The 19,413-nt window shown below is 43.9% G+C and overlaps 2 protein-coding genes across 3 annotated transcripts; one reads left to right on the forward strand and one right to left on the reverse strand.

Annotated features, from left to right (window-relative positions):
• Nucleotides 1–676: 676 nt before the first annotated feature.
• LOC125516064 lies at nt 677–1,819 on the forward strand. The gene is made up of 2 exons (XM_048681553.1): nt 677–1,144; nt 1,235–1,819. Exons 1-2 carry the CDS (start codon nt 788–790, stop codon nt 1,688–1,690), a joined length of 813 nt encoding a protein of 270 aa, XP_048537510.1. The 5' UTR covers nt 677–787; the 3' UTR covers nt 1,691–1,819.
• Nucleotides 1,820–3,156: 1,337 nt separating this feature from the next.
• LOC125516074 (histone-lysine N-methyltransferase, H3 lysine-9 specific SUVH4-like) lies at nt 3,157–16,053 on the reverse strand. Of its 2 annotated transcripts, XM_048681570.1 has the most exons (16): nt 14,997–16,053; nt 14,775–14,840; nt 11,112–11,189; nt 10,980–11,034; nt 10,746–10,855; nt 8,868–9,047; nt 7,924–8,022; nt 7,377–7,475; nt 6,608–6,657; nt 6,416–6,504; nt 5,989–6,190; nt 5,691–5,796; nt 5,202–5,384; nt 4,546–4,776; nt 3,743–3,809; nt 3,432–3,570 (listed from the first exon to the last, which is right to left on the reverse strand). In XM_048681570.1, exons 1-15 carry the CDS (start codon nt 15,792–15,794, stop codon nt 3,744–3,746), a joined length of 2,412 nt encoding a protein of 803 aa, XP_048537527.1. In that variant the 5' UTR covers nt 15,795–16,053; the 3' UTR covers nt 3,432–3,570; nt 3,743. The 2 variants fall into 2 exon arrangements, with proteins under 2 accessions (XP_048537520.1, XP_048537527.1); XM_048681563.1 differs by lacking the exon at nt 3,743–3,809 and having other exon boundaries at nt 3,157–3,570; nt 14,997–16,052.
• Nucleotides 16,054–19,413: the final 3,360 nt, after the last annotated feature.

The raw sequence follows: 19,413 nt of genomic DNA on the forward strand, positions 1-19,413 counted from the left end.
ACTCGCTTCGAAGAGTAGCTGGTCTCTTTTAGGACATATTTGTTGTGTCTTTTCCCCATTTAGAACTACATGTGAACTTTATAGATACGAGAATAAAAGGGCAAAGGCCCAGAGAAAGTTCAATTCCTCTTCTGTTTATTTTCTTTATTCTTTGTTTACATAATGGTTTTGAAACTATGTTTGTGAATTGGATGTATATAGACATGTTTTAGTGTGTTTGTTCACTTGTTTTAGTCCGTATGTAGTCTATATTAAAATATTCAAACACATATTATTTTTGTGAATGGAGGGAGTATTTTTTTTATAATTCTTATGTATGGTAATATTAGTCGAGACGTGCGTTGCACGTGCATACTTACTAGTTATTTTTAGGACGATGATCAAGGCATAAAATTATACAAAATTAACCTTCGTTAAATCATTAATTAGTGACAAGTAAATCATTTAGGCTAGTAAAGTAAGAGATACACACAATCAGGAGAGAGGTATTTTTTTTTCTTTATAAGGAGAGATACATGCAATCAAAGGAGAGACACTTTCCTTTTTCTAGAGGGCTAAAATCAGATTTTGAGGAATTAGAAAAAATGCACCTTATATTATGAAATTTTATAAAAGAAATAAATACACCTTATAAAGGAACGGAGGGAGTGCACCAGTATGAGGAGTGGAGGGAGTAATAAAAGATCGAGACGCTTGACGATCTAGTACTAGTAGAAAACATCGGGAAACCCCCTCCCCGTGTCGTTCCAACCACCCCAAGGGCCGCCACTCCCACCGTACCGCGGCAATGCCGACGCCGCGAAACCGGAAGGTCCCTGCCCCTGCCCCGCCGCGCCGGCCGCCTCCCCGCCTGGAGTACCGCGCAAAGGACGGCGCGTGGTACGGCGCGCGCATGGCGCTGCAGGGCGACTCGCTGCGCGTCATGTTCGAGGAATTCCGCGAGGAGTTCGACGAGTGGCACGACCCAGACGCGGACGACCTCGCCTCCCCGGGCGACGTGGCCGCGCTCCGCGCCAGGTTCCGCCCGGCGAGCCCGCCCCTCGAGGACGCCCGCTGCGGCGACCTCCGCCGCGGCCAGCCGCTCTGCGTCCTCCGCGCCATGCCCGACGGCGAGCGCAAGTACTACGACGCCGTCCTCGATTCCGTACGCTCTTCGCGCTGCGCCGTCCTCACTTCCTTCTTTCCTCACGCATGTATGTTATGCTTTATCAACAAGCGCCGACCGAATACGCAGGTGAAAAGAGCGGCTCACGTCACCGTGGGCGGCGAGGAGCGGTGCGCGTGCCGCTTCACGGTGCGGTGGACGGACGGGCCGTTCCGCGGCGGCTTCGACGAAGTCGGCGTCGACGAGGTCTGCTGCGTGCGGGACTCGCCGGTCAACGACCCGGTGCTGAGCGAGTTCCTGGACCGCGTGACGAGGTCGTTCGGCTTCTGCGACGGCGAGGAGAACGCGAAGGCGGCGCAGGACTCGCCGGTCCAGGACCCGCGGCTGAACGGGTTCCTGGACCGCGTGACGAAGTCCTTCGGCTTCTGCAACGGCGAGGAGAAACCGAAGGCGGCGGCGTCTCAGGGTACCGGGGCCACGCCGGCCCCGGGCAGCGAGCAGAGCGCGACGGCGGCGCCTCAGGCGAGCGGGGCCACGTCGCTCTGGGGCGGCGAGGGGGGGACTGCCTTCATAATCATCGACTAGGTGTCGCGGCCTGCACTGCATTCCTGCGCTTCTGTTTCGATGTATCCATGTGCCTGCCCTGCTCGACGATTGGTAGAGGGTATTTTGTGCCTTTGCGTTGCTTCATTCAGTTACTGTCTTTGTCTTCCATGTTTCGTGTCTCAAGTCTAATCTTGTTCGGCCCCAAAATGGACGCCATCGTTGGTAGTACTGTACTTGGTAGTCGGTACGATTATGTATCTCTGTTCATGTTGCCATCTTTCCCTGGAACCTGAAAGCCATATTATTGAACTGAGCCAAATTTTATTCTGTATACCTGAAAACCAAAATAGCATCCACCAAGCGTTTAAATAACAGCGCTCAAAACATGGTGATGCTACCTAGTGCAAAGTAGAACAAGATTACATTAGACCTAATGTTTATGCATTGAACCCCTCCCCCCATGGTTGATGAAACCTTGATATTCATCAAACGTGGAGGAGGATGCGTTCCGCGTCAGTTAGTTAGCTCCAGCGGGTAATTGCCGAGCCAGCAGACAGTACGAGCCTGTAGCCTACGAACAGTAGCAATAACCCAAGTTTTGGTTTCTAGGAATTTTCCTAACGCTAACATCCATCTCTCTCCATTGAGCAACACCTTTATCTCTGCAACCTGGGTGCAACCTGGGATAAATAACACGAGAGGTGAACATCCACGGACTGAATCATCGAGACTCCTCAAGAGGTATCAGTTTAAGGGTCATCTGCACAGATCGTACCAAGGTTCAGCACACAGCTGTAACGACCGCCAGGGCACCACCACGGTGATCACGCACTAATCATACCAGTGTCCACTGCCATCAGCCGCCTGGAAGGGGCCGTCGACGTTGAGATTAACGTGATCTTCTGGCGGTGGCACCCGCATCTACTTCCTCGTGAGTTTAGGTCCAAGGGCGGTGGCGCCCTTCGATATGTATCAGCTTAGCACCTTCTTTGTCAAAATCTGCATGTAGAAATTGCTCAATGATCGGTAGCAAATCCACATAGCTGGCTAGGAACTTCTTGGATCCTTCGACGGTCAGCAGTGCGATTCAGTAACCTGATGTTTTTCCATCATCAAGGCTTCTCTTACAGTTGCAGTTGCAGGACAAATGTGTGGGCTTCAGAACCAACCCACATATGGCTTCCAAACCATACAAGGGTACACCATGTACAAGTTTGTACTACTACTACAAATTTACTCATGAGGGCAGTTTGGATAAGTCAGACTACCCTTGCGCCTGGCAGGAGCTTAAAAGTCTGAAGAATGAAATTGTTCATAACATAGTATTGGCTCCAACAAATCAAAGTATGCTGGCTAAAGGTCTCCTCTTTTTTGGAGACAGTATAAAGGTCTCCTTATGAGCCATTAATCATCCCTTCCATTTTTAAACAAGACCAAGCAAAGAAAACTATCACAGGTATATCACACAAACATAAATAATGCAAACAAGAAATGCAAAGAAAATGTAGAAAAAGGAAACCCCATAATATATTAATTTAGTCATGCTATTGGCTGAATGTCGGTCAAGTAGCACAACAAGCATGTCATCTACACAAAATGAAATGTTTCGCCTGGGTACTACCCTTGTGCTACACAGCAAGCATGGCATGGCGTCCTATGAAGAGTAATAACGTTAAGAGTTTCCCTAGAAGCACCATGACACAGTAAAAAAACCTAATATAGTCGCTTTCGGCAGTCAGAGGTGCCACAGTAGCAAGCTAACTTGGAGTTTCCCATGAAAAGCACTATGGCACCTGTCAAAGAACCTAATAGAGCCACTTTCGGCAGTCAGAGGCACCACAATGGCAAGCTAACTTGACAACATTGCCATCTGGATCAATAACACTGTCCATTCCATACCCGTAGTCATACGAGAGTTCCTGCAACAAGTACAGTCAAGTCAGCAAGCCATAGGCAGGTGAAGCAGCAGGAAGATAAAAGGTCATGTGCCCTCACTTGTACAATTGATATAATTGATTATGTTTCAATATCTACTACGTAATATTTAACTTAACAGCAGTTTACAAAACCAATTCATAAAATACATATCACCTTAGTATGGGTGCATGCATCTATGATCCATAGGCCGGGGGTAAAAAAAAGAAGAAGCTTCCATTATCTAAAAAAACATAACGCCTTAGAATGTGTATGATCGAATTTTCTCACTTTGATCTCTATAGTGTATCTAGAAATTTCAGGGTCGGCAGTATTAAAATGATGCTGTAGATTTTTCACCAAATATTTGTTGACGTTGAAACGAATTTATTTCATAATTTCTGTAAACATATTTGACAAAAGCAGTGGCCATGTTCATCTTTTCAGTGCTATTCATGAAACATCTATCTTCTTAAACACAGGTAACAGCTTACTAGTAATACAAATATGGGCAAAGAGCAGTTCAATTGTCTTAAGATGATCTACCACAAACATGGTTGAGGAGCAATGTAACATGGAAAATGAATGAATTACTAAATGAAAATAGATAAGTACCACAAATAACTGAAGATAAAGCTTGAGTGATTCTGATTCAACTATCTCACCGAGTTTTAAAGTAACACAAGTTTACCTTTCTGGGAGTTGGTGCTACTCTTAGACATCTATGTGTTTATCAGATATATCAATTCATCAATATAATAGGGTTAGTGCTACTTAGGATGACCAGGCAAAAAGTAAAACGTAACATGGGAAAATGAATAAATTACTAACTAATCAACACATTAAGATTAACAGGTCAAATAACTGAACAATAGAGCTTCAATAGTTATGATTCAACTATCACTGAATTTCATGGTTAACATCTTACAGAGTTAATTTTTCCTTGAAAAAAAAATCAAGTTTTAGTCACAAAAACTCACCTGAAGAGGTGGTATGGTATCAGCTGCAACAAGCATGATTTTTGCTAGCTTGATATCTCTATGTGAGCTCAATACGCACTGGATGAAAAGGTTCGGTTGGCAGCTATGATTTATGAACCTCGCAATGTTGCCAATGGAACCAGCATCAATGCAATACTCTGGGGCTTGAGAAGCCTCCAAGTCATGCTCGTCTTGAAGAGATGCCATATGCAGTTCTGAGCCAGACCTTTGCTGTAGAAAAATAACGAGCAAATATCATGGTAATGATGTGTTAATACACAATATATGACATTGTGGAAAGGGAAGAAAATGACAACTTCAGGTGGAGGAAATTATAGTAGATCATTTTACAGGATATGCTGCTCCATCTGTTCCAACAAAATCTAGGCCGATTACTAGCTCTAGAAAGATGAACAAATCATGATATCATGATATCACTTTACTAGTCAAAGACAATCATGATATCACTTTCACTTTCCCATTCTAACAGAGAACAATTGTATTGAGAACTAGAAGTAGTGCATCACAGTAATATATCCTTGGTTTTATTATGGTAAGTTGGTAACTTGGAGAAATAGCATCAAATCGAGGCATCGGGCATACAACAGTTCAGCTCCAAAGTTGAAACCAGCAAACGGAAGAGAATAATGCATTACCTTCCTCCCATCCAGGCCTTTAATGGTCTGAAGACAGTCTATATCAAATATGTAGTTGTTGTCCAGCAAACCTTCAACTTCAGCGTTTCTCCTCAGTACCCCAGTGTATTCACAGATGAGTGCCCCAGGAAGAATAGTGTCCCACGTTCTTACACTCCAACCTTTTAACTCAGTCTTGAACACCTGAATTTACATTTTGATTCGTTAATCTACAAGGCAATGTAATATAGTCTGTCCGGTTGTGTATATAAGTCAGGCATGAAATTTTAGGTCTTTAACTTGACTAACATAACATATCTAATATGCCAAAAAAGATATTTTGAAACTTCACTCGACGACGAATCTGAAGATATATTTTTTGTGGGCATATAACAAAAGTTTTGCTAGTCAAATTAAAGACCTGAAAACCCTTGCTCAACTTATAAACCTGACTGGAGGAAGTAAGGATATAACACATAAAAGAAAATAAGAGACTAAGAAAAGTAGTACCTCTAGGCGGTATTGCAATCCTTGCTGGGATGTTCTATTTACACAGCTGCAGTGGCAGCTACAATTAGCACCACACTCAAACACAACTGCTTTGGGCTCCACCAACCTAAAGATTACACAACCGATTAAAGAAGAGCTGCAGCCCAAGAACAATGAGTACATGCTAAACATTTTTTTTCGTTCCCTGAAAACTTGATGCGCCATTGCCACTTCACATCGTAGGCAAATATTACCATAAACATGTTTTTTGACATTACATTATGCTAAAAGCCCAATGATCTTCAACGCAAAATGTTACCTTCCAACATTCTTATGTGTAGAATCCAGATGCTTAGCACGCACTTTCTTTTGTGTGGACACATATGGTAGATCAGAGCCATTGCGATCAGCACACAAACAGTGTGTAGAGCTAGAACAATCTCCTTTGCAATTGCAACCCATACTGTCAGCTGGCATCTTGATATATTCTGGAATCTGCAGTGACTTAGAGTACACAAAGCCTACAAAAGGCATGATGCAGATAAAATCATTATAGTGTGTGCGCTCAATATTTGTGAAAAGCGAGAAACTCAAGCAATACAAGTAACACATGTCAAAAAAGAACAGAACAAGCAAGCATCTGGCATAAACAGAAAATTAGCGGCCAAAATCACATATGATAAAAACAGGTAAAACGATGGACAGGAGAGCTAGTTAAAGGGAATAAATAGAAGTTTGTAGCATACCAGATGGAGGAACAGGAGGATCATCAACTAAATTTGTAGCAGGAATTGGAATGTTCTCCTGCCCATAAGAGATGTCCCGACAAACCAACCTATTGAACAAACTCAAAGACAAATAGTAAGAGCCGGAGGGAAAAGACAAAAGAGTATGAATACTGAGGATAAATCAATATGGTCAGTGCTCAAATAACGAACCCAGGTAATTCAGAAATTGGCATGTGAACATCTCCACGATTAAACAGCACCTGCACATATATGTGTTTATAAGAAGCTAAAAGGTAAAGAAATACTAAATAAAGCATCAGGGTCAAAGAAAATTAAGTGGAATGAAAATCACTTCTCAAACATAGGATTTGAAACATGAGTACAATAGGCTGTCAGTCAAGAGAGTCGATATTATGATATTTATAAAGGGTAAGAAATTTAATAGAGGGGGACTGCATCTTCAGACTCCTAACCAACATCAAGTACTAGGAAATTGCTGGATAACTGAACTGAAAGATCCAAGCACAAGAAGTTCTTCTGTGAGAAAAATACACAGTAAAGAAAAGGCACAAACTACATATGTGATTAAGGATTCTAAGAACGCATGTGATCCCGGATTGTAAGAACAATAGCAGTAAAAAAATGGTACCTCCTGTTTCCTAGATCGTTTCCAAGTTCACAGCGGTTTCCCAGTCAACTTGGTTATTTTCCAGTTTTCTTTACTTTTTTTTTGCATAATTTTTTGTTTCATACACATTTGACAACTCTTTGACGAAGATTCCAAATGGTTCAGCCAAAATCGAGCCACAACTGAACATCTGATTACAGCCATGATCTTGGAACCTAGTTCAGTCAATAATAATACTATACTAGATTGAAATGTTGATACAAGTGCTCTTATAATGCAAAAAGAAGAATAAAGAGATATCGAAAACAAGAAGATAAGGGGCTGAAATCAGCTTGAGCTTGTAAACTCTACCCTGGAAGTTGTCAAAGGTGGTTGACCTTCAAGACGCTTCAATCTGAATTTGAAAACCAAATGCCCGCGCACTCCTTTCTCTGACAAGCAATCCACTACCTATGTAACATTTGTAGTCATAAAATAAGTTACTCAAGATGCAACCATGAGACATGTTCAAGTTTCAGAAGCAGTGAAGATAAGACATATAACAGGAGGCAAGATCACTGCAACTATCGCTGATGGAATACTTCAATTTGCTTCAGACTAGAGCCTTAAGTTAATGGAAGAAATATTTGAATAGATATACAAATGCTCCCTCCGTCTGGAATTAACTGTCGCTGAAATGAGTGTATCTACACACTGAAACGCGTCTACACTCATTTCTGCGCCAGTTAATTCCAGACGGAGGTTATATTTGATAATAAGATCGCACTAGGTGACTCTTCGGCAAAATAAAAATATCACACTAAGTCGCTAGTTTGGATGATTAGTTCAAAACTATCAGCCTACATACACTTGGTACCAAACAGATATTTGATATTAAGATAATCTAGGAGATAAAAACCTTGTACAATCCATCATAGGTGTACACTTTTCCAGTGTAGCTGTTCTTTTCTATATGCCCACGAATAACCCGTATAGGGTTGCCATTATCCTTGCTATTCTGCACAATATTAAATTATGTCACTCGAGAGCCAGCAGCAAAGGTTAATCAATACGAAGAACAAAAACTGTGAGAAGTACTACCTCTGTCCCAAAATATAAGACGAACTGCAAAGATGTCTTATATTTTGGGACCGAGGTAGTAGATTACAAAGAGAACTGGTAATTGCAATGGATGCTATTCAACCTTTAATCTATACCAATATAAAAAGACCCAAATGGGCAGATCCAAATCATCTCGACCGTCAAATCATGTTATCTAGCGGTTCAAATCACTCCAATGTTGAGCACCAAACACGTTTGACGCTCTAATTACCTACCACTGCCATTGGTTATAAACACATTTTGACTTAACGCTATCCCTTGAAATCTGTCATGTAATTAATATCCTACCATTTTCGCGAAAAAGTAATTGATATCTTACCAAATACCAACGTGCAACTAATATCCTACCTAATATAAACGTGCATTGCACGTACATTATTACTAGTAGAAGTAAGAGGCGACTATTAGCATTTGGAAGAGAACTAATTCTTGAGATGGAAAAGGAAGAGCATAAGCTACTCTAAACTTGGTGATGCAATCAATGGCTGTGTGCATCGCAATGATGCAGGCTCGGGATTTCAACCTCCTTTTTGAAAAAAAAATGTTCAACTCGAATAAGATTACAAATAATAGAAAGAAAGAAAGAAAACAAATGTTATATGGGAAGAAGAAAATAATAAGGCTGAGCACATTATAATTGAAGTGTGACTGTAGATTATACATACAAGAAAGAATGAAAAACTGAAACAACAAGATAGGTTTTTGCACGATATAAAAATCAAAGGAACCCCGGGAAGTAACCTTCAGTGCCAAGTTTCCCCGAAGCAACGTTTGTTCAGTTTTCTGGTGACCGTTGCCAAGCAAATTGTTCCCTCCTTCGCCAGTGTAAATAATTTCGTCAGCTTTGTCAAAATCATCTTCATATGCCCCCGACATTACAATGCAGGTGGCAAGAGGGAAAATTAAATCTTGATACCCTGGCTGCTTAATCAAGTGATCAACACTACCAAATAAATCATTTTTTCTTATGGAATAGATATATTAACAAATAATATGATCAATAGAGCTTTGCAGATTGTACATCAGAAAAATAAATACAACCAGATATTAACAGCTAGACAAAGTCCTGTGAAATAAAATAATTTAACATGAACTTACTCAAAAAATAGAAAATATTTCTACGATCAAGACATTAAAATGTTTACCCTCTTATGTTGTATATATATAAACAGACAATGACATTATATGAGTGTTCAATGACCTATTTCTATATGGCACACTGTCAAATCATTTCATTGCAATGTGACGTGCAGAACTAGCCATGGACAGGGGTGCGTGGAAGCTTGCTATCCATGTGCCAGAACCGTGAGTTGGTTGCGAGATCTTCTGGGTTTCACCTCTAACCTATCCCAACTTGTTTGGGACTAAAGGCTTCGTTGTTGTTGTTGTTGTTGTTGACGTGCATTATATTTCAACTTACATACCATTTAAACAAACGAAACACTCCTGAGTAAATTTTACTCGTAGGCTACTATGGTACTTAACTTGACTTCTATTTCACTTCAGTGCTACATCAGTCAGCTGTATGCTAAAGCGGAAAAAAAATTGTCGTGTTAATTTCACAATGTGGGGTTGGGCTAGCTTGGGAGGAAGAAGAGAGGAGCCATGCAGCATGTGTTAGGGAGTACTAAGCTACAAATCATTTCTACCGGGTTTTAATCGAGTTTTGTGGGTGACACCGTCACTTGGGGTTAAATTGCATTTATTAGTTCACGGCTTAGACGTCAAGGAGCGACGAATTGTCCAAACCTTCTTTTTGGGCATGTAACTAAGAAAAATGGGTGAATTCTGTTTGAGCAACCATTTCCCCGTCTTCTTATGTATTCAATACTGAACTGAAGTTCAATTTTACATCTAGGTCAGGGAACCCTAGACCATGGTGCTTGGTTCGAGTTGAACACTGAACTATGAAATATGTATTATTAAACCTTGAAATTTGTAGAACCGTCTAACTTGTACCCTAGCTTGTTTTTGCATTTTCGTGTTCCCAAAACACATGAATTTTTTGCGAATGTAAGGAATGATACAAAATCATAACCTGCAAAGCTTAATGCAGGAACATTGCTATTTGTGTCCTAGGCAAAAATTACAAGAGATAAATAACTTCCTCTCGCCTTTGTGTGTGTGTGTGTGTGCGGTGGGGGGGGGGGGGGGGGGGGGGGGATGTTACAGAACACAAATTGTCATGTTTTTCTAATCTTTGCAGTTATTCGGCCACGGTTTGAAGGGTGGTTTTGTCTCCCAATGTCCCCGCAAATTCTGAAAAAAAATCATGGATGTGGGTGTATGCTATAAAATGAGAACCTGCAAAAAATCATCAAAAATATGATAATTTGTGTTCCATAAAAAAACAAGAGATAACTGTATTCGTTTTGTTATTTTTTTCATAGAACACAGGTAGCCATATTTTTGGATGAAACTTTGCAGGCTATTGTTTCAATTATGAAATGAATCAAGTGCATACAGATCAAATTTGGTTAGGATCAAATAAACCAAGAGCATACCAAGCTGAATGTCGATTTCATATTTAATGGGCCAATATGTCATGGTCATTAATAGAATATCGAATATGTTACTGTGTTATCCGCTAATTTTGAATACCCATTCCACTAGCCTTACCTTATCTTGATGTTTTGAACCAATATAATCTATACCCTTCATCCAATGGCCATGTATGCCTAGCACAACCATCTCAGCACGTGAGTAGAATTGATCTCCAACATCAACCCCTAAGAAAGAAGACAATGAGCGAATTCACATTGTTATTTCTATAAAGCTAGTAAGAAAGTAGGCAAGAACTGTTTCATCAATCAATAAGACATTTTCCTCTTTGAAAATAAATGAAACACTAACCAGGAAGATGCCCTATCCTCTTCTCTGGATAAAGTACGGCATTGGTCGCTTGCATCTGTTTTATTTTCCAGGTTCACATAAATTTGCAATATCTATAATACACAATTCTAAGTATCACTAATAAGAAGGTACCTTTGTTAATGCTTTCAGATCAGGGCGCTTTGATGGCCGTTTGACTTCTTCAAAATCTTCGTCATCTTGGTTGTTAGTCTTCCATGTTCACAAGCAAAGAAGGTTATGAAATCGTACCAAGCATTTCATAGGGTATCAAACTGCCAGAAATAACATAAAAATACGGCAATGCATTTTTTTGTGGATAGGGGCCGGTGGGGACGAGGATTATAACTGGTCAAAGTTTATATTTCAACCTTCGATTTACGGTCCCTAGCATTTTTTTACCCTCTTGAGCTAATGCTTCACCCAATGCTTGGTTTTCCCACATTTACCCAGAGTCTGTTGTTCCATAAGTGATAAAATCAAACATTTGTATGAGAAAATAAACAAAAATCATCGACAGGACCGTTCAAAGTAAATTATGTCTGAGGAAACAGATAATAAACAAACTCCAACACGGGAGGAGCCATGTAGATTTTAATTAAGGAAAACTTACTGCATGATACTAGAATTAGCTCAGGGGTTGAACTTTGGAACATGGGTCCATGCACACCCCTTATGAACAGTAAAATCAGAAAAAAAATAGAGTGAGTGTGGACCCATGTTCTGTCAATGTGTGAAGTTTCGCGAAGAAATGACACGGTATTCTGGGCAAAAAAGGCAAAGTCAGCGCTTAAAAAAACATGTTTGAAGTAATTTGGATGTCCGATTTTTTAAATTTTATTTTTGCCAAGAGTACAACTGATGTCATTTCTTTGCAAAACTTCACATGTGAGTAGAACAGTTAACCTAAAATTTTAGAATTTTTTATCTTAGAACTATTTTTAAAATTTTACTTTTCACAAGGGGTGCATGGACCCATGTTAACCATTCTATTTCAAAATTTTAGAATGAAGTATATTGGAGTAAGTAACGGGGGACAGAAATATGTAAAGCATCTATAATAGTATCAAAATGCTATCGATCTATGCGGATGATGTCGTTCTCCCACATGGATCTGGCATTTGTCAAGGAAGTATTGCACATCTTTGGAGAGGCATCGGGTCTGAAGATTAACTATCAAAAGTCCTCAGCGATCATGATTAGGCCGGGAGCGGGGGACACCGAAAGAGTTGCTGCAGCGCTACCGTGGAGGATTCAAACTTTTCCGTGTAAATACCTCGGCCTCCAACTTTCGATCAAGCAACTAACTCGCAATCAGTGGCAGCCTATGGTGGATGCGGTGCTCAACTTCCTGCCAGGATGGTCGAGAGGTCTGATAACTAGGCCTGGCAGGTTGATTCTTATCAACAGCATTGTTAGAGCGAGGCCTATCCATCATCTTATCGTGGCCAATGCACCGAAGTGGGCCTTGGATAGCATTGACAGAGGGTGTAAGGCGTTCTTCTGGGCCGGTTCAGAGGAGATTCACGGTGGACAGTGCCTAGTGGCCTGGAGTCGGGTTTGCCGGCCTAAGGAGCTTGGAGGGCTGGGCGTGTTGAATTTGCATACACAAGGAATTGCCCTCAGGCTCAGATGGGAATGGCTCAGACGTACTGATAACTCCAAACCTTGGCAGGGACTGGCTATGTCGGCAGACAAGGAGATGCAAGCAGCCTTCGCTAGCTTGGTGCATTGGGGGGCAATGGAAGCCAAATCCTATTCTGGAAGGATAGATGGATCCAGGGTCCCCGCATTATGGAAATTGCACCGCTGGTGATAGTGCAAGTTCGAACCCAAACAGTGAATCGGCGGTTGGCAAAGGATGGGTTGACCTCAAGCAATTGGATTAATGGCATCAAAGGGGAACTGTCAACAGACGGGCTTGTCCAGTTCATTCAGCTATGGAAGAGATTAGGTACTGTGGATCTTGACTCCTCATTGGAGGATCAAGCTATTTGGAAGTGGTCGGCATTGGGCCAGTACTCGGCTTCTTCGGCTTACCGGATCATGAATGAGGGACCTATCAGATTGGGATGCGCAAAAGGACTGGAAATGCTGGGCTCCACTGGGCTGCAGACTGTTCATGTGGTTGGCGCTGCAGCGAAGACTTTGGACCTCCGATCGTAGACTCCGGCATGGACTTCAGGATGCTACATCTGTATGTTTCCTGTATGATCAAGAGGAGGACTCGGTGAATCATATAATGCTCCAATGTGTTTACTCGAGGCAAGTGTGGTTCCAATGCTTCAGGTGGGCTAAGATCGACATGCGGATGATGCCCTCGCCGACGGATATATTGCAGGAATGGTGGCCAACTGCCCGGAAATGGATCCCCAAGGGGCATCGAAAGGGATTTGATTCGCTGGTGCTATTGGCTTGTTGGAGCATTTGGAAGCAAAGGAATGGGCGAGTTTTTGGTGGCCATGGCATTAGCAAGGAAGAGGAACTCTCCACGAAGATTTATCAAGAGCTGCGACTTTGGCTAGCGGTAGGAGCAAGGAGTGTTCAACACTTGTGTGAGTAGTCCTGTATGGTAGGAGTAGGAGTGGGAGTCTCTTTGGCTTCGCCGACTTGTGGTGACGGCCAGAACAATCCTCTTGTAATTATTTCTCCCTTCTATAAAACTTAGGTACGCTCTTGGCGTACTCTAAAAAAAAAGTATCAAAATGCACCTAATTATTAAGGACTGCGCTACGGCGTGACGGGCCCAATCCCCTGCATGCGCTGGATGCAGTGGACGTCGGCCAGGGCGTCAGCAGGTCATCATCAGCCTGCGCAGACTCGACAGCGTGGTCGATCACACACTGGAGAGTGCGACACGCCGTAAAATTCCCGATTATTAATCACACGCTTCACATGGACTATTACTAATATGATTTGTATTTGAGATGTACAAAATGTTAGAAACAAATAGAAATAGGAGCATACAAAAGCCTTTTAGAAAGAAATGCCTAACACACAGCATCCAGCGCAATGACTGCAAACATGCTTCCATGTGCACAATGACTGCAAAATATTTAGGAGAAAAGACCTGCTAACGCGAACAAGCATAACACGTTTCAGAATGAAGACATGATCAAGAAAAAAGGGAAACAAGCAGGGAACTATAAGCTCCCTGCAACTTATATTTCCTGTATGCACACATAGCTACTACAAATTCAATATAATCAGGATTCGAGGTGTACACAAGGTCATAAACAAACAGGATCATATAATAAATCATTTTGAAGGAAAGTCCTGGTAGTAGAAACCACATGACATGGCCCATTAAATTAAACAAAGCACACACAACATAGGTTAGCAACAAATAGCCAAACAAACAAACATAAGATCAGACCAAGCATATGCATCCATGTGCACAATGATGACAAAGCTATTTAGGAGGAAAGACCTGATAGCACTAATATCAGAGTACTAAAAATGCACATGTTACTGCAATTTTAGTAGCCCCTGGTCCAATTGTGCAACTTCTAGGTGACTGAGATTTATGGAATTTCAGGCAACTGAAAATTAGCAAACACTATGACTGGCGGACTACTTTCTGTGCAACAGCCAACAGTACAACTGTACGAGATTACTCAACTAATGGCATGAAAAAACTGAATGAACTTCATATTCATGCTCCAGAATTTCACAGCTCAAACTGTGCGTTCATGGTACGTCCAGCCAACCAGTACGTGTAAATCTTTCATGGTCAAAGAGACCCTAATTTCACAGCTAAAACTGTTCGTTTATCATAGAAGACACAGAATGCCACACCTGACGCTTGAGAGCCCTGGAGGCCTTCAGCTCTTGCCTTACAGCCTGCTCCCTTTGCTGTTCCTCCTGTGACACAAACCATATGCCAGGCCTTAAAAACACTATAGGAAACTAACAATCCCTTTTGTTTTTTCAGAAACTAACTAACAATCCTTAATATGCCCAGTGCCCACATTCAGAAGTATGTTTTTGTTAACGAGAAAATTAAGGAGACCGGGAGACCTGCACAAAGTGAAGGTAATTACTGCTGAAAGCCCGCAGCGTTTCCTTCACACGCAACCTCCAGCTCTTGCCGCCACCGCCATGCTCATCGGCCCCACCATCCACGGGCGCCACCTCCTCGTTGTCCTTGGGCAGCGCCAAAACCTCGCATGCAGTCATCGCCATTGCCATGGGCGCGGTGACCGTCCTGCGCCTCTTTCTCCCGTCCAGCGCCACCGCGTCGGACTCCACCTCCATGCCCTGGAGCAACGGAACGAGCATGTCCACCGCCGTCTCCGCGGCCTTGGCAGCCTCCCTCTGCTTCCTCCTTACGTAATGCAGCACCGGCTTCTTTACCGGGACGCCTCCCTCGTCCCTCTTGTGCCCGAGGCGCCCGACGGACCCTGCGTCGTCCGGGCACCCCTTCTCGGTGTGCGGCGCGCTCCGTGGGCGGCGCGGCGCGGGGTCGGTGAAGTCATCGGGCTCGGCGTAGTCGGGGTACCCCTTCTCGGCATACCGCGCGCTCCGTGGACGGCACGGCGCGGCGGAGGCGCGGACGTCGGGCAGCTCGGCGTAGTCGAGGCACCCCTTGTCGGCGTCCCGTGCGCTCCGTGGGCGGCACGGCGCGTGGACGGCGCGGGCATCGGGCGGCACGGCGTAGTCGAGGCACCCCTTCCGGGCATGCCGCGCGGTCCGCGGACGGCACGGCGTGGCGGGGCCGCAGAAGTCGGGCTCCTCCGCGTAGTTGGGGTACCCCTTCACCGCGTACCGCGCGCTCCTCGGGCGGCACGGAGAATCGGCGAAGCCCGGCACCTCCATGACGGCGGCCGCCGGTGGGATCGCGCTCAGGCTCCTCCTTTGGGGCGGCGGCGAGGGTTTTGGGAGGGATTGGGTGAGGGCGGAGAGAAGCGAGGTGCGCGACAGGACACGGACGCGATGAGAAAGGGAGGGAGGGGCAGGTGGACGAAGCCACGAAGGTACTGCTCTTTAACCATTTGCGGCAAAGCTTGGGGGACATGGGGATTTTACCAGACTGTCTTCGCGAGCTCGCGATGGAATGTCGTTGGGGATGTCTGAATGAAAGGGCGATGTCCGGATCGGATGGCCGCGAGCATAGTAGCCCGAACGGCACGGCACGGCATCGCCGTCCAGCACCACTGGGTGGGGCGGATCGATCCTAGAAAGAAACGGAGGGGATCTAGGGTATGTTTGGTTTATACTAGAAGTAGTAGCAAATATGTGCCTTTGGTCAACTCCAACGCACAACCCAATTTTGTCCACGTGTGTTTCTTTGATTCCAAACCGACAAAAAACAATGGTCCAACGCAACGACTTATATCATTTTTTCATCGCTTTGTGTTTACTCAGGATCAAATTTGCTCATGATTTGGGTCCAAAGCGGACACAAGCCAAACATTTTCTGCATCATCCTCGTCCGTATGTGTCCTCTCGTGTCCGACCTAGGCCCACCCACCATTCACCCACCATCCCATCTCTCTCTACCTTTTCCTTTCTCTCTTTTCCCGCACACACACCAACCCATCTCGGTGCAGACCACCCACCATGCCGTGGGAGATGATGTGGCCGTCAGGACAACGTCGGAGCAGCGCCTCCGCCGTGCTTACTCGCTCGCGCTCTGGTCCGGGACGCAGCTGCTCGAGCAACACGAGCAGGCAGTGGCGATGGTAGCAATCTGGCGAGCTTTGGCCTCCGCCACACCATAAAATTTTCTACCTTCATACTATATGCACGTTTAGGTCTAGGAAAACTTCACAGTCTGTATTTTGTGCGCCTAGCTGCTTACATCGACCATACCTTGAAGAATATTCTGCCTTTGCCACTGCGAGCAGGCCGCCTTGAACGCCAGGCGCTCCTCGTCGCTCTGGTTCGGGACACAACACGAGCAGGTTGCCGCCAGAGCACCTTGACAGAACGGGAGAGAGCGCCCAGCCGCCCGACCTTGCCGCCGTCGGAATCCCAGACACGGCGGTGCTTCCTCTGTCGCTCTAGGCCAGGCGTGCAGAGCCCCAACTGCCAGACCTCGTCGCGGCCAGAGTCCCGTCGACGGGATCTAAGAGCACGGGGTGCCTGATACGTCTCCAACGTATCTATAATTTTTTTATTGTTCCATGCTATTATAGTATCAATCTTGGATGTTTTATATGCAAATATTTTTTTTGAACTAACCTATTAACTTAGTGCCAAGTGTCAGTTATTGTTTTTGTCTGTTTTTGGTTTGCTAGGAAATCGGTACCAAACGAAGTCTAAATGCCACGAAACTTTTTGATGATTTTTTTTCTGGACAAGAGAGACCCTATAAGCTTCGGGAGGAGACCAGACGTGCAACGAGTAGGCGACAAGGCACTTGGGCGTGGCTAGGGGTAGGCGCGCCCAAGTACCTTGTGGACCCCACGGAGGGTAGGCGCGCCCAAGTACCTTGTGGGCCCCATGTGGCTCCGTTTGACCTAATTCCACCTTTATAAATTCTTTAAAATTGGGAAACCAATAAAGAACCACCCAAAATAGTTTTTCCACTGCCGCAAGTTTCTCTTCTTCGGAGATCCCATCTGGAGGCCTTTTTCGGTACTCTGCCGGAGGGGAAATCAATCACGAATGGCCTCTACATCAACCTTGCTACCCTTCCGATGATGTGTGAGTAGTTTACCACAGACCTATGGGTCCATAGCTAATAGCTAGATGGCTTCTTCTCTCCCTTTGATCTTCAATACAATGTTCTCTTTGATGTTCTTGGAGATCTATTCGATGTAATCTTTTGCGCTGTGTTTGTTGGGATCCGACGAATTGTGGGTTTATGATCAGATTATCTATGAATATTATATGAGTCTTATCTGAACTCTTTTATGCATGATTATTATAGCTTTATATTTCTCTCCGATCTATCCGTTTGGTTTGGCCAACTAGATTGATTTATCTTGCAATGGGAGAGGTGCTTTGTAATGGGTACAATCTTGCGGTGCTCTATATCCCAGTGACAGAAACGGACAAGACACATATTTGTATTGTTGTCATTGAGGATAAAATGATGGGGTTTATTCATATTGCTTGAGTTTACTTTGTCTACATCATGTCATCTTTCTTAAGGCGTTACTCCGTTTTTTATGAACTTAATACTCTAGATGCATGCTAGATAGCGGTCGTTGTGTGGAGTAATAGTAGTAGATGCAGGCAGAAGCCGGTCTACTTATCTCGGACATGATGCATATATACATGATCATTACCTTGGATATCGTCATAACTATGTGCTTTCTATCAATTGCCCAACAGTAATTTGTTTACCCATTATATGCTTTTTGTTCGAGAGAGAAGCTTATAGTTAAAACTATGGCCCCTGAGTCTATCTCTATCATATATAAAATCCAAAAATACCCTGCTGCAATTTATTTACCGTTATTTTATTTTGTGTTTTTGTTTATCTATCTACCATTATCAGACTTGATCCTTGCAATTAACCATCGAGCGGATTAACAGCCCCCTTGATCGCATTGGGTGCAAGTATTTGTTCTTTTGTATGTAGGTGTTGTTCACGAGGTCTTGCGTGGTTCTCCTACTGGATCGATAATCTTGGTTCTTAACTGAGGGAAATACTTATCTCTATTGTACTGCATCATCCTCTCTATTGGGAAACGTAGCATGTAATTTCAAACAAATTTCTACGCTCACGCAAGATCTATCTAGGAGATGCATAGCAACGAGAGGGGGAGAGTGTGTCTACATACCCTCGTAGACCGAAAGCGGAAGCGTTTGACAACGCGGTTGATGTAGTTGAACTTCTTCTCGTTCTGACCGATCAAGCACCGAACGTACGGCACCTCCGAGTTCTGCACACGTTCAGCTCGATGACGTCCCTCGAACTCTTGATCCAGCAAAGTGTCGAGGGAGACTTCTGTCAGCATGACGGCGTGGTGACGGTGATGGTGAAGTGATCCGCGCAGGGCTTCGCCTAAGCACTACGTGAATATGACCGGAGGCGTAAACTGTGGAGGGGGACACCGCACACGGCTAACAATTGTTAGTGTGTCTTCTAGGCGCCCCCTCCCCATGTATATATAGGTGGGAGAGGGAGAATTATTGCTGGATCGTCGAATAACGTATGTTGTCATTACGGTTCGACCCTAATATCGAATCTTTATCAGTCGAACCGTAATGACAACATATGTAATAACAATTATTGCTGGATCAAGAGTCCGAGGGATCTTTATCGGTCGAGCCGTAATGACAACATACGTTATTCCCTTTGTCATCGGTATGTTACTTGCCCGAGATTCGATCATCGGTATCTTCATACCTAGTTCAATCTCATTACCGGCAAGTCTCTTTACTCGTTCCGTAATACATCATCCCGCAACTAACTCATTAGTCACATTGCTTGCAAGGCTTCTTATGATGTGCATTATTGAGAGGGCCCAGAGATACCTCT

The sequence above is a fragment of the Triticum urartu genome, chromosome 1 (genome assembly GCF_003073215.2).
Source record: "Triticum urartu cultivar G1812 chromosome 1, Tu2.1, whole genome shotgun sequence".
Lineage (NCBI taxonomy): Eukaryota > Viridiplantae > Streptophyta > Magnoliopsida > Poales > Poaceae > Triticum > Triticum urartu.